This window comes from Amblyomma maculatum, chromosome 7 (genome assembly GCF_055883805.1).
Source record: "Amblyomma maculatum isolate TAMU_Amacu chromosome 7, ASM5588380v1, whole genome shotgun sequence".
Lineage (NCBI taxonomy): Eukaryota > Metazoa > Arthropoda > Arachnida > Ixodida > Ixodidae > Amblyomma > Amblyomma maculatum.
In genome coordinates, this window is record NC_139350.1 from 64,874,924 (window position 1) to 64,891,178 (window position 16,255).

At 41.9% G+C, this 16,255-nt stretch overlaps 1 protein-coding gene across 2 annotated transcripts; it reads left to right on the top strand.

Annotated features, from left to right (window-relative positions):
* Positions 1-2,255: 2,255 nt before the first annotated feature.
* LOC146183571 (uncharacterized) lies at positions 2,256-8,130 on the top strand. 2 transcript variants are annotated; one of them, XM_084609152.1, is made up of 2 exons: positions 2,256-2,561; positions 5,314-8,130. In XM_084609152.1, exons 1-2 carry the CDS (start codon positions 2,261-2,263, stop codon positions 7,386-7,388), a joined length of 2,376 nt encoding a protein of 791 aa, XP_084465278.1. In that variant the 5' UTR covers positions 2,256-2,260; the 3' UTR covers positions 7,389-8,130. The 2 variants fall into 2 exon arrangements, with proteins under 2 accessions (XP_084465278.1, XP_084465279.1); XM_084609153.1 differs by lacking the exon at positions 2,256-2,561 and adding an exon at positions 3,588-3,757.
* The last annotated feature ends 8,125 nt before the right edge of the window (positions 8,131-16,255 follow it).

The following is a 16,255-nucleotide window of genomic DNA, read 5'->3' on the forward strand; positions in this document are numbered from 1 at the left end:
TACGTCACTGAAGCCACAAGAGAAGTCGGCATTCAGTTGGAATGAATTAAATGTGGACTACCCCGCATGGAGGTAGAGATGACCTAATTGTTCAAGAAAATGTTTCTATTCTAGGGTACGCAAGCCACCGGTAATATGCAAGTCATTGCCTCCAGAAGATCGCTCTAGTCCTGTTTTATGTACATACAAAAAAAAATGAATAGCTTTGAAAAAGAAATAATGACGAAAAATAGAGGACGCAGAGGCTATAGGGTATACGCTTATTCGCTTCCGCTAGATCATCCTTCTGCGAAAGAGAGGTTGTGAGGCCGGCACGGTTTCTCACCACGAACAAAAATAGCTCTATAGGTTGGAAGCTAGGTCGCAATTTACTCAAGAATTTGGCTCGATGCACGGTCCTTTTCGACTGCTTTGCACTTCAGACTTTGCAATCTTCCTGTAAAATGTGAAGGTTCAAAAAGTTTACCTACTTGGAGCACCAGAAAAGCTCCCACTTGAAGCAATGAAATTTAATGTGTTTTTGCGGCTTCGCTCTTTGCGAAGTAAGTGAATCACGACAAGAGTTTCCAAAGGGAAAATAATTAAATTCCCTTGGAAGTATTTCACGTGTACTATCAACCTTGTTAACAATTATAGTCTGGTTAGTACTGCAAAGAGCACCCGCGGCAAGTAGCCCGATTAAATATAGTGCGGTAAGCAGTAGTTGCAAGTATATCCAGTCGATTACTCATATTTAATACCACACACTCAAAGAATAAACACGTATTATGTCCGCATTTGATTTCGGCATTATTTTAATTGCTTGCGTGTTAGGTGTTCGTCATCTTTTTCGCATTTTTCCGCTTTCTCTCGGTGCGCGCCAAGAACTGCATCATACATGCCAATTCGACGCGTAATTATCAGTGCTTTTTTTTGGTTTGTTTGCTCTGTACCATTTGATGCCAGTAAAGCGTCCGCACTCAAGTGCCCACTATGAACGTATTACGTATGTGACAGGTTTAATTTTTGACATTTTATTTGAAGTAATGCCGTAGCTGTACTTGACTTTTTGTTTTTGTTTTTTTCTTTTTTTCATCTAAACAGCTGGTTCATCCTTTGGTTAGTGGCACGCGAACAAATGTCCGTGATATACGTATATGTTAATCACGAACAAAGAATAAATGCTTGAGTCGCGTATACCTTGTTTATTTTTTTTTTGCCGGTAAATACCACAGTGCTTTAAATCAGTACGGTAGTGAATAAATGTGTTTTGCTCGCACACTGTATTTGTAATTTATATAAGCGGTCATTAGGGCACATAAAAAACACCGATTAAAGAGATATATCACAGATTACTGACAATTTAAGATAAACGTTGTTATGTATTAATAAGCGCAAGCTGCAAAATGTAAGCAGGTGCTCGTAAATAAGGTTTGTAAAAAATAAGTGTTCCTAAGGAGGCCTTACGAAGCACTAGCTTTGATTCGCATGTACACTGTTTTTCTCCGCGTGTTAATAGCGCTGCTGGGCAGTAGCTTTTATTCCCTTACGGGAAAAACGAATGCAAAACACCACGCTTCGTTGCAAACATTAAGTACAAATTGCTCATCTGGACGATTTGTAACTGTCCGCAGGAAGAAATGTTGACAGTTTCAGATAGCGATTCAAACATAGCGCGCTGCTCCGAAGGACTACCCAAGCTTGCACAATGTCTCCAGATAGACGTAAAAGAACGGCAGGGATCAGTTTAAGCACCTGGAATAAGTCGCCTCTTAATTATTATCACACTAATTGCGTAGCGTCTGAAAATCTCTTCAAAGAGAACCGCACCCCCGCTATCCCGCGGCCGCTAAAAGCCGAGCGGCGAACGTGGCACCCCTGTTGCACGTCGCGCCCTCTCGCGGGAGTCGGTTCTTGTCATCGCAAAAGCGGCCCGCTCTCCGGCGCCGGTCGTCACACTGCCCAATAGTCTAGAGCACTATACTAATGTCGTATGTCTACTTCCGCCATGCTAACTAGAGGACAAGCGTTTAGGGGTAGATCGGCTGGAAACGCTGATTGGTCAAAAAGTGTGACGTCACGCATGACGTCACGTAAGACGTCACGTGTGACGTCACAAGTCACGTGACATTTTGTGACGTCATGTTTTGTTGGGGACACACGTGTTTTCCCCAGATTGTCTCTAGAGTCCCTGGATTCCCCGTGCTTTTGAGAGCGCGCGTGGGAGGTTAAAAGAAGCGTGCATCTCGCTGCGCGCTTCACACTGCCCGCTCCTGTCGGAATGGCTGCAGAGATTTCCAACCAGGGTGAAAGCGATCCTCGGCACGCTGACCGTGATTCCAATCACGATGATCGTCAGCTACATGATCGGCGCTGTGACATCTGCAACAAAGTCTTCACTGCGCGCAAGAACATGTTACAGCATAAGAGAAATGTTCACAAGTTGGAGGCAGAAGGAGCTGTCCTGAAGTGTGATGAGTGCAACTGCGGGCTCTCGACGCTGGAAAACTTGACTCGTCACTATAGCGACGTACACCAGTTCCCAGCCGAACATCGGCAACTGTCCTTCGCGAACGACAAAGGTAAGTAATTATATACATACTTCGTTTTTATTTTTTTTTCTGTCTCGTTCTTTGATCAGCACATGTGTGATTCCATATATATATATATATATATATATATATATATATATATATATATATATATATATATATATTCGGTTTTGCGATGTGAGCATTCGCGGCTTGAATTTTGGTACAGGCGAATTCGCATGCGCAATACATGTAAGCATAATTTATTTTTTCCATGTTCTCGGCGATATGCGCTGTGTATATAATCCGCTGCCTTTCAAAATTTCGCAGGGCATTCTGCGATTCGTTTAGCTTGATGAGGCGTTTTCTGGAAGCTGTATTTAAGATGTACTCGATCATTTTTAGATATATAAATGTTAGACTAATGTCAGACTGGACTGTATTGCCGCGTCTCATATTTTTTTTTTTTTTTTTTTTTTTAGTTCTTGTTCTTTAGGAAGCGTGAATACTTCCATATATTCGCAATAGACCGTTTTTCTGAGAGCTTGATTAATTCTCATGTCTCGTTTTTATTATTATAGTGTTCATGTCCGCGCTGCACTGTTCTTGCCTGTATTTGTGGTCGGTTTTGTATAGGAAGCATAATTTCGATTATTTGATATTTTTCTTTATTTATTTATTTTCATTTATTTTTTGTTCGCTTGTTGCCATGTCAGACGCTTCGAGAAGCTTGGAATTCAACCCCATCATATACGTATATTTATACGAGTTGGGAAAAAAAATGCGTTATTTCGGCTCAGCCGCTGACCACAGGTACCTTTTGAAAGGCTACGTTTTTACATTACTAATTATGCTGCATTTTCCGAAATCGAGGAAAACCTATCATTTGCGGCAAAAGCTTAGTGAAGACAATAAACCGAAGCAGAAGAGGGCAAATACGGTCTGGTTGGTACATGCTTAAGAATCGAGTAAAGCGCTAGGAGAGACGAAACACGTGAACGACAGAGCATGTATCTGTCTGTCGTTCACGTGTTTCGTCTCCCCTAGCGCTGTTTTACTCGATTCTTCAACCGAAGCAGCCGATTTTACAGGCTGCGCTACCTGGCGAACTATGACGGAATACAGTTTGGGGGCTGGTCTCGTAGTTCGTCAGGTGGAGCACCCTGTCGAATCAAGTTCTCCGCTCGCCACGGTGAAAAATTCTGCTGTAGCAGACTGCCAATTTTCGCCGATTCCGGAAAACTAAGGCAAGCACAGATGTTAAATTATATCAAGAAACTTAGAACAATGGTCTACGCTTTTCGATCGGCACTTCAGTGAAATTGCCGGTTTTGTTTAGTGCACCGGTTTTCAGCCATGTGGAAAGGTGGTGCGGAACCTTCATCAATTGCGACCGGTATTGAGACTATAAGGTAGAGGGCAGGGCGAATCTTGTATTCGTGCTGCGATCTTTTGCGTACTAGAAGCACGTTGTGTAATTGGGATTGAATTGATCGGTTAAACAACGCGCATTTGATGCCAGCGCGCGGCTACAATAAGGGATTCGACTCCTCCACATATCATGCCGCTCGCCACGCATTGCAGGCCCGTCTATCAGCTAGTTTCAGTGGTGCCGGTATCAACAATCGCACGATCATCTCTCGATCCCTATCTCCTTCTTTCGCGCGCGCTCTTGCGCTTAGAGAAGTTAACATTGACATTGAACCTACGTGGACCCCGCAAGACCAGAGTAGAGTGAACTAGTTCACTCTAACCAGAGCAAAAGCCGGAGAGCTATCGCGCGACCTTTCATTTCTTTTATCGTGGGCGTGGGTTTCGCACACCCACCTCCATTTGAGAAACGCATTGGTGTAAGGCATATATGTAAGCAACTATTTAGATCAAGCATGTATTTCAACCATATATATATATAATGTATATGTATATAATTCAAAGGAGCGAACAGTCTATGAGTCCAAGGGGAACATTTTCAATACCAACAACAAAACATTAAAAAAATATATGTCCAAATGTTCGCCTTGGGCTCGTAGACTATTCTCTCCTTTCAATTATATATAGCGAGCCCCTCGGTTCTCAGTTCCCCTTCAATTCTTTTCTATATATATATACATAATATAAATACGAATCCCAGGTCAAAAGTCCTCACAAAGGTGAATGTTCTGCGTTGGTGAAAAAAATAAGGGGGCTATATGTATATGCTGTAATAATTAATGGTCCTCAGGTGTGGCAGCACTCGGTACTATAACTGTCACAATGTTCGGTACACAAATTCGCATCTGTCTGGTGCAGTGTTCTCTAGTATTTATGGGTCCAGCCAGCGGCACAACAGTCAAATTTAATTGGTCCTGTGAATCTGCAATTTTACAGATAAAAAGGTTCTTCCACAGTCAACTGCGGTTTCTGCCACTTGAAAAAAAATGCGGGCAAATCCCAATGTTAAAATACTGTGGGGAAAAATGTGGACTAGCAAAGCTACCTTTGTGGTTGGCATTTTAGCCGAATTATAGTCTGGTAGTTTGAACAGAATATTTTACAGCCCAAGATTGATAAATATGCAGAATAATTAGTTGCAACAACTAAACCTTCATGGTAGAATTTCCCTGAACATTGCAAGATACTCAGCAATACTGGAAAAAAAAAACTATTCCACACATGCAGTTTTAGGAATGTGAACTACATTATACTGTAAGTAATAGTATGTGTTGTGCACAATGTTTTTCAAACAGTCATGCTTGATGAGTGTAGAAATTACTTTGTCAGTGATACAGAGCCCTGATTTTTTTTTTTTTTTTTCAATTTACAGAGTTCCAGGAATGGAAAACGAGAGAGGAGGTGAATGAGGACTGCAAATTCATAGCACCTCAAGGCGAAAAAAGGCTCGCTGGTGGAAGTACAAGGGTGTACTATAAATGCCACAGGTCAGGAGTGGCTAGGCCAAGCCGAGGGAACAAGGTACGGGCAATGAAGAGCCAGGGAAGCTGCAAGAGTGGTAAGACATGCCTTTCTTTTATGATTGTTACTAGAGAAAAGAATGAAGTCAAGGTGATGTACCAAAGGACACATTATGGGCATGATGCAGATATTGCACACCTCACCATGACCACCCAGGAAAGAGCAATCATTGCAAGTGACCTTTCAAAAGGAGTGCCCATGAAGACTATAATGAAGAAAATAAGGGCATCAATAACAGTCAAGCTGACTCCTCTTCATTTGACCGATCGCTTAACCTTACACAACATCAAACGGCAGTATAATCTCAATGTGCCTGAAAGATGTCATGACAGTGATGCTGTCAGTGTTAGCACATGGGTGCAAATCATGAGGAACAAGAACCGACCTGTTGTTCGCTTGTACAAGGAGCAGGGGGCTGTTGACTCAACAAATACGTTCAGCACGAAGGATTTTGCTCTTGCTCTAATGACGGAGCCACAGGAAGACCTTCTGAAGGTTTTGGGCTCAGGAACAGTCTGTGTTGATTCCACACATGGAACAACAGGATACCAGTTTGAATTAGTGACTGTTCTGGTGCTGGATGAATTTGGAGCAGGACTGCCTATGGCATACTTTATCTCCAGCACAGTAAATGAAAAAACTTTAACAGCCTTCTTTGAATCTGTGAAGTCTTCCACAGGAGCATTATCAACTAAGATTTTTATGTCAGATGATGCATCTGAGTTCTTCAAGGCTTGGTCAACTGTCATGGGTCCACCTCAGCACCGACTGCTCTGCTCATGGCATGTGGACAAAAACTGGAGGCGAAGGATTATGGAGAAAGTCAAAGGAAGAGAACTTGGAGCTGAGATTTACCGGACAGTTCGCACACTGCTAGAATCCCTTGACAAGAATGAGTTGACTGAGCTTCTTGAGCCATTTTTGGCCAACAACGACCCCAGGCTGCAGGAGTTCATGCAGTATTTTAAAGCAAACTATGCTTACCGCCCAGAAATGTGGGCCTACAGTTTTCGAACTGGCCTCGGGATCAATACAAACATGCATCTTGAAAGAATGCACAGGACTTTAAAGCATAATTTTCTGGAAGGCAAGAAGAATCACCGTGTCGACAAGCTCATCTCGGCACTGATGGACATGACATACCATTTTCTTATGAAGAGGATAAGCCACATCACAAAAGAAAAGAGAACCTGCAAGATGAGTCGAATTGAGAAGAGCCATCGAACTGCCATGGCAAGCCCAGCATCTATAGAGAGGAATGAAGATCGAACATGGACTGTGCAATCCCAGTCCACAAAAGGCCTCGCATACAAAGTCTCAAAGGTGAAAGATGGTGCTTGCTGCCCTCTTGCATGCAGTGTGTGCATGGTGTGTGTGCATAGCTATGCATGCACTTGCTATGATCATCTGATGTCCATGATAGTTTGCAAACACATTCATGGTGTGGTCATAGCTAGCACACCAGAAATAGCAGCTGTGAAAATCCCTGAAACTGCTCTAGGAGTGTTGTCAACTTCGAAGATAAGTGAGGCTTTCCACATCTTGGAAAGTGTTCAGGCAGCAGAAGCCTCAACAAGCGTGGCAAACTCAGAGTTGGTTGTGGCCAAGATGCAAGTAATCAAGGAATATACAGTGAAAGAAGAAATTTCTCAAGAAGTGCACAACAAAGCGTACAAGCTTTTGGACCCTGTGCTGAAGATCTACGAAGAAACTAACAAGCAACAAAAGTCCCACAACTCAAGGGAGCCAGCCAACAAGAAAGCTGGGCATCAACTGAGGTTTCATACTACTAAGAAACCTAGGTTGTCCAGCTTAGGTTTTTCTAAGCCAACTGAGCTTCAGAAAGAGAGTATCAAAAGGCAAATCCTCGACAGCACCACCGAAGATACTCTTATAATTACATCTTCAGGACATGAATATCTTTGAAAAGTGGAATGGAACCCCTATGCCACTCTTCTGCACAGATCTATGAAGATAATGTGAAGCAGGAAATGCACAAGCAAGCATGAAAATTTAACTTCAAATTACATTTTTTTTTTTAACCCAGAAAACTAGCACGTACTTGGAATAAGTGTGAATTCCTACTTCTGAGAAGAGCACTGCCTTAGACTGACTGAGCCTTTCATCTCTGCCGAAATCACCGCCACTACATTTGTAAAAGTCCTTGTGCTTCCTGTATGATCTTACCTAGCTGTAGGTGAAGTTTGCAGCTGTATGGTACCAGTTGGTTGGTGTGTGCGTTAGAGCGCGAGAAACACCTCCAAGCTGGCCATATATGCTGCAGGTAAGTACTTTTCCTTCCAGCCCATCATTGTGCACCACTAACACGCTGGTCATGTGTGCTGCAGGTAAGTATACTTTTTCTTTCAGCGCAGCATCTCGCACATCGTGCGCTGCATCTGGCAGAGCCAGACAACATTTTTTCTCTCGGCAGAGCCTGACTGCTAGAGAGCGCGTCTCCCAGGTGGCGGATAGGGAGGCTCTAACCAAGCACCTGAGCTATGAGCTAACAAAAAAACAGAATTGCTTCAATCAAAGGAAGGAGTGCTCAGACACGAGGTGTTTTATAATGCCATGGTGCTTCGTAAGAGTGGTGCTTGCACCCGCGGACCAACAGAGCTTTTACCTGAATGCCTTGTCATGTTTCTCACTTGTATGTTTTATTTTCACCCAGGTCCATGGCTGCATGCTACTGGCAATTAAAAAATTGCTGTTAGAGTAGAGCTTGCATACAAACATGTTCTAGACAAATTTTCTGGCTGACAGCATTGTGCACTATCACAAGACAGGTAAATGTATGCATACCGAAATAAACAGAACTTTCCATGCTAATTAATCCCACTGTAATGCATTTCAGAGGACAAACAGGCAAAGAGACATGGACACCATTGCTGCCTTTCACAATTGCATTCAAGAATCCATTCAGTTAATAGGGATATCTGGTTGTAATTTGCATCCTGCACCTCATGTTGGAATTTTCTTGTCCTAGCACTTCAATAAAAATATTTATTGATTTTGATCTTGCAAAAGTGTTGTCTTCTCACTTGTTTCTACATGCATGCTTCCAGGGATTTCGATATATAAGCAACACTGCTTGCAGTGCAGTGAACACAAAGAAAACTACAACACTTGGTGGTGATATGTGTTCACACCACTGCAATGAATCACAATCGTTTATCCTAATAATGACATGTTTCAGGCATCAGACATTGCTGAACCACATTCTTCAGCACTTGTATGAATGGCAGCAAAATACTGTTGTAATAGCCAAGGGTATTGGTTGCACAGTGAATTAGATATAGTTATGTAAGCACACAAATTTGCAAAATTAACTTAACACGTAACACTTGTCTGTGTCTAGCAGCTGTTTGTCCAAACCAGTTTTTATCGTGTTCTTGTGATCTTGGCTGGTGCCTCTCTCGCCAGATGTTGCATACTCATTCAAGACTAGAAGAAAAGCTGCAATAGTGGCAAACAGCAATGATGAAATATGAATATTTGTTAACTTAATTGCACTATCTTACTGAAGAACTATTGCTAAATGAAGTTCAAGCAATATGTGCAGAAACAAGACAGCATTTTGCTAAGTGAATAGGTATAAGGCACATTCATAATGGCAGCACAACTCTTCATTATGACATTGAAGAAGAACATTTCAAACTTATATAAATAAGTGTTAGATCACCACTGAAAGTGGAATAGGTATTTGTATTCTAACTGCAATATTTAATTAGAGGCTGCAGAATGCAACAATTTCTAGGATAAGGTGAGCGATGTGGGACCATTTGTATGGTTTCCCTAATAGGACTGCAGAAACAAAATTCCATTGAAACTAGGTGCTGCATGCATGTTTCAGTGAAGACAAACTTTTCCAGTGACTGAATCACAGCTACCCCACACATTGTCAATAGAGATGGGAGGGCTCGCTAAAACAAACAAAAGCTTTAAGTATGATGCCCTTAAAAAAAGCTTGAAAATTTGTACTAATAGATGGCTGCTTCTAAATACAAAAGAACACTGGAAAGGGTGCAGAAAAATATTTTTTTGCTGTTATTTAGGTTTGCTTGCACAATTTAGGCTTGCCTGAGAAGCTTCGTGATCAATGCCTAATCTACTGGAAAAATTTAGTATGCTGAAATGCTGCATTTTTGTTTTTCCCACTTCCACTAGCTGAGTGTCAAAGCATTAACATAATGAAATGTAGTCTCGTTTCGCTTATTTGTATTTCAAATGAAGTGCGAAGAGAAGCTAGTCAGGTCGTAGTTTCATGCAGATGTCGAGCGTCGTTGAGCCGTTGATAGTCTGTCACGTTACTAAGATGTGATGTCACTAGCATTCACTGATACCCTTCTGTGTTTCATGTGTCATTAATTATGGTGCTAACGATGAGTCTCAGTTGGGAGAAAGATTTAACAGCTCATTGGAGATGAATAAAATATATGATAAAAGTTTGTTGCGCCCAGAACTTGGCCTTGCATGACCTTACATAAGGCAGAAACCCGTAATATGTTTGTATAGCCTTAAAATTTGGTGTCCCAACCAGTTTAAAGACATGATCGAATTTGAATGGAAGAAAAAAAAAACAAACTCAAAATGAACAGATTAGAACAATCTAGGAAGAAGCGAACACAAAAACATCGTCGATACTAGAGTGCCTTGCCATGTCAATGATTTAGTAAAAATTGTGGTGAAATTTAAACTAAGAAACATCGCAGGAAAATGTACAGAACTGACATTTCAGGTTTCTGTTTTGTATTGACTGTAAAGAAACAGGGCAGAATTTTATTTGTTACATATGGCTTCTTGTACTACTGAAAATTGTGGTCAACTTTAATGTACCATGATTACACAATGAAAAAAAGGCACCGTTCTGTATAAATGATTAGAATATTGCTTACAATGTAGAAGTGTGGTCGATACTTATTATTCCGCATGGCTTATTTAGGGACAAATGGGGTAATCTTTCAACTGCACCTTAGCGTTCCCTTAAAAACATAAACGCACTAGCAAGAGTAAGCATACATCGGAACACAGGAGGAACATACACAATAGTTGCTTGTAGATTTGATCATGCGTTTGACACAAGGGAAATGAGATAAACCTCAAACAGTACAAGATAACTCACAGGAATGTAAAATGACGAGAATACCAGGAAGAAAAAAAAAACCACAGAAACATTGTCAGACCTTATTGCCACATGATTTACTGCAAAAAAAAAGAAGACGTAGATTGAACTACACATAAGATTTCATTAAAAAAAGCTAATCAAAAGCGAAAATGTATGAGGTGAAAAAAACGCACTAGGGAAAAGAGGCACGGAAACAAACCCAGGACTTCGTCTACCCGCAATACTCCGAATCACTGCTGCTCTCATTTCTGGTGCCGCTCTCAAACTAGATGCTTTAAGCTTTACGTTAGAATGAATGAGCACAGCTTCTGCACTCTATCCCATGAACCTGCTCCTGCCCTTGGTATGCACAAAGCCAAATTTTGACCATTTCTTCTCATTGCAGTAGTGGAAGCTGTAAATTAAATAAGGCAGGATAATCTTCTAGAACCATCAGAGGTGTCATTTATGTCTTTTATAACCATCTAAATGTGGCGCAACTTTTTCATGAGCAACAAACTGCTAGGAGAAAAGACTGTTTGCTGTTTTAATGCAAGTATATGCATTTCTTCATGAATGAAAATATTCAATATTTTTCCAAATTTTTCAATATGGTTTTTCTCAGCCTTTAAATTTTCCAGGAATTTGACATCCCTATTGCCACTGGCAAGGTGGAAGTAAGCAATAAAAAATATTTGTATACAGTGATTCTGTGCAAGAAGGGCACTCCCTGATGTCTTCCATGCACCTTTGCAAAAAAATAAAGAGAAGCAGTGCCTCATGTAGAGATGACTCCATGACGCATTGCGTATACAGCTTAGACCTAGTCATGGAGATGTACTTACGGGAGTGTATGGTGGCATATTTGTGCTTGAGTGGAAGGAAGGTCGGAAAAGGCTTTCACAACTAATGCTGTCTGCTGTTATTACCAGTGTGTAGATATGCTTTATAATATATTACAGGTACTCTGCTGGTATTAAAAAATGTTCTTATAGCTGCTGTTGGTTTCTAAACTTTGTTATTACATAGCCCATTAAGGTCTGTCCGAAAGAGAGTCCACTGTACATCAACCATTTCATGGTATTCCTTTCAGACTGCTAAGAAATTTGTGATGTAATATTTTTTTCGTCACTATTTTGGCTCATGTTTCAACAGCCGAACATGGTAGAATGTGTCTCAGACCACTAACCAATTCAAAAAACAGTATAAAATTTGGAAACCCTACAAGTTTCTCATTCAAGAACCAGCCGTCTAAACCTTTAAGTAGCTTTGACAGGTCAACATAATGATTTTGCATAAGCACGATGAAGATTCCCCTTTGTTCTGTGTTTGGCATTGACTGTATCAGAGATTGCGAGCACAGTTGTGCTGATAGACTTCTATTGGTAGCAATGATTATCATGTCATCCCAAGCAGTTTCATGCCCTTATTTCTGCATGTATTCTACCAAAGCATTTGGTATGCTGTCAGGTTTCTAGTGGCATCGGGGCTCTTTTATCACACTTGTCAAATTTCTCATCTCCTCTATGTAGACAGAGTCTAAGATGATCATCACATGGTATCTTATGTATGATACCTGGCATCTTTGAATGGGGCAAAGCCTCTTTAAAATTCAAAAGAGCCCCTCGCAGTTTACTGGATGGCATGTGGCCAGTATGCACATTTCTTGAAGACCCATGCCTTTGCCTAATTATGCCCAGAATGTACAAAAGCATGCCTTTTGGTCGAGATGATGACGTTGCATTTTGTGTAGGCATCGGCTGCAAATGCTTGTCGATCTGATGTCTGGACACGCATTCAATAAGCTTTTTTGGGTATCCGTTCTTTTCCAAGTTTTGTAATTATTTCGTCATGCTCGATTCCGCGACCTGCTCTCGGAACTGTGGTTGCAGTTCACACCACATTGACCTCCCCTCGGTCTCAATTAAGAGATCGAGGAGCACTGCATTATACAGTGAATGAAAGAAAAAAAAAGGGAGGGGGGGGGGACAGCTATATTATTTCTAATGAGGTGCAAAGAAACAGTATAATCATTAATAATAATTGCTGCACTGAGCATGCATGCATACAAACCCTATTTGTAAGAAAATCCTTACTGGTTCAACAGGTTTAATTAAGGAACTATTCTTCCCACCAATTCTTCCCACTTAATTTTTTATGTCCCTGGATCAGTTATATTTTTATCTGATACTGATCTTTAAAATGAGATATTTCACAGATGTATACACATACGTGCGCGTGCAGGGTTATGAATTAAAGGAAGTCCCCCCCCCATCCCTAGCTATTACGACCAAAACACCTCGCAAAGGCAAACGATGGCTATAAGACATCTGTTTCGATGCAATGGAATTTCAACATTAATAAAATATTGACAAAACTTATATCTGGGCTAGATATGCATATTGCACATATATACTGCTTAAGGGAAAAACAGATATACAGAAGGAAGAGAATAAAGGGACAAGAAATAACTCCCATGAGAGTTAATTGTTTACAGTATATGTTTTAAGTGCGGGACAAAAGGAACAGAGTAGACTGGAGAAGGCGCTCTAACAACTCAGGTTTTATTGAAAGACCACTTGCTTAACTACTGTATTTGCTCTTATGAACGAAATGAAAGCAAGCACACACGGACAATTACTGCTCACAAGGAGACCTGTATCAAAGAAGCTTGGCCTATTGCTGAGCAAGAAAGTTTAATTCCTTTTTGAAAGCCCAGTCGAACACACACATTATCCGAACACACAATCAAATTTTTCAATCTCATCTGCTTCTATAATCTCCCGGCCTAGTTGAGTCCTGCACCTGTGCAACACTGTGGTGTTTCTCATCTCGGGAGTGCAGTTACGGCTTTTCCGAATGTGTTAAGTCATTTTGCTGCCTGATTTGTCTATAACATTTTTTTGGTATACTCCCTCAGCCTCTCATTAAGGTATCTCCCTGTCTGGCCAACATATCGTTTACCACGGGTGAGTGGTACTGAATACACTGCGCTCCTGGAACACTTCACGAAGCGCTGCTGGTGATGCATTTTACAAGCGACAGACTTGTCCTGTGCGATTAACCCTCCTGCATATCCTGAGAGTTTATCTGGTGCAGAACAAGCCACTTTTATGCCAGCCCTCGCAACCGATTGTGCGCGAACCCATGTATATATGGAATAACCGTAACTTTACTTTGATCCAATTGATCAGGCTTGATAGCTGGCTTTTTCAGCTTATCTTCAGCGACCGATGCCATCAGTGAAGGCTGGTAGCCCGCACTTGAAAGGCGCTGCACCTGGTCGAAAAACCTGTGTCCCACCAAGCGCCTTGTCCTGTCTACTCATACTTGTCATAAAGCATACTTTAAGAAATGCATCAACTTCAGTTCAGTCGTTCAGTCGTGTCCGACTCTTCGTGACCCTATGGACCATATGACGCCACGCTTTCCAGTCTGTCATTATCTTCCTAACATCCCATAACTTCATCTGCAGTGCCTCGAGGATGCCATCTAACCATCGCTTTCGCTGCCTACCCTTTCTCCGGTAACCCTCAACCTTTCCCAACATCAAATCTTTCTCCAGCGACTCTTCTCTTCTCATCAGATGACCAAAGCAGCTGAGCTTTAACTTTAGAATTTGACCCTCCAATGAGCAGTCAGTGTTTATGGTCGACAATATCGACTGATTTGATCTTCTGGCCATCCAAGGAACTCTCAAGATTCTCCGCCAGCACCACAATTCAAACGCGTCAATTCTTCAGCGGTCAGCCTTCTTCACAGTCCAACTCTCGCATCCATACATCACAACTGGAAATACCATAGCGCATAGTTATACGGATCTTGGTTGGCAGACTAATGTCTCTGCTCTTTACTAGGTGGTCAAGGCTAGCCATGGCTCTTTCCCAGAAGTAGGCGTCTCCTAATTTCATGGCTGCAGTCTCCTTCCGGGGTTATCTTGGAGCCCAAGAAGAGAAAATCTGTCACAGCTTCCACTTCTTGTCCCTTGATGCCCCAGGGCTTGATGGGGCAAGACGCTATATGATCTTTGTCTTTTTAATGTCCAGTTTAAGTCCAAACTTCTCACTCTCTTCTTGTATGCGCATCAGAAGTCTCTTGAGTTCCACTTCACTTACTGCCATTAAAGTGGTATCATCCGCATATCTAAGGTTGTTGGTACGTTTCCCAGCAATCTTCACTCCAGCTGAAGACTCGTCCAGACCAGCTTTCCTCATGATGCACTCAGCATATAGGTTAAATAGGCAGGGCGACAGTATGCAGCCTTGCCTGACTCCTTTCTCAATCGGAAACCAACCAGTAAGACCATGCCCAGTTCTAACTGTGGCCTCTTGCCCTTCATACAGGTTCCTGAGGAGACAGATGAGGTGAATTGGAATTCCCATCTCTTGGAGAGCATGCCACAATCTGCTGTGATCTACGCAGTCAAACGCTTTCGCATAATCAATAAAGCAGAAGTAGATGGGTTCTCTCTTGCTTTTTCCATGATCCAGCGAAGGTTGGCAACTTGGTCTCTATAGTTCCTCTGCCCTTGCGAAACCCGGCTTGCACGTCCGGAAGCTCCCGATCCACATACTGCTGCAGCCTACCTTGGAGGATTTTCAACATCACCTTGCTAGCATGCGAAATAAGTGCGATCATGTGGTAGTTGGAACAATCTTTGGCACTGCCTTTCTTTGGAATGGGGATGTAAACTGACCTCCTCCAATCCTGTGGCCACTGCAGGGTTGTCCAAATTTGCTGACATAATGTATACAGATTGTTAACAGCGTCGTCATGGTTGAGGTTTTGATGCAACTCAGCTGGAATGCCATCAATTCCGCTAGCTTTGTTCTTAGCAAGGCTGGATAAGGCCCATTCAACTTCTCTCTTCAGGATGCCCGGCTCGAGATCAGTAATCACAGCCGTCTTATGTTGGGTTTGCACATCCGGGTCCTTCTTGTACAGTTCTGTGTATTCCTGCCACCTCTTCTTTATCTCTGAGGCTTCCGTGAGGTCCCTGCCTCGTTTGTTCTTTATCACGCCCAGCTTAGCACAGAAGCTTCCTTTGATATCTTTGATTGTCTTATACAGAGCTCTTGTGTTCCTTAATTGGCTGTTGTCCTCAACTGCTTGGCACTGTATGTTCAGGATGGCATTCTTATCTCTCCTTGCGATTTTCTGAAAATCCGCATTGAGAGCCTTGTATCTTTCTTTTTCCCCATAACTTCTGCCATCCTCCTTTCCCCAGCTATTTGCAAAGCCTATTCAGATAACCAGTTTGCTTTCTTGCATTTCTTTTGCTTTGGAACTACTTTAGTAACAACTTCTTGCATTATATCACGCGCATCAGTCCACATCTCTTCAGGCTCTCTGTTTTCTAGATCTAATTCTTGAAATCGATTCCTCAATTTAACAGCATATTTGATCCAGATCATACCTGAAAGGCCTTTTAGTTTTCTGCGTTTTCCTCAATCGAAGCTTAAATTTGGCAACAAGAAGCTGATGATCGGTGCCAGAATCGGTCCCAGGCCTTGCTTTTACTGCTTGTATAGCGCTTCTCCATCTCTGCCGGCAAAGAATATAATCAATCTGATTCCTGTACAGACCATCCGGAGAAATCTATGTGTACAGGCGCCTCTTGTGCTGTTGAAAATGAGTATTCGCTATGGTCAGGTTATTTTCTTGACAAAACTCTACTAGCCTCTGC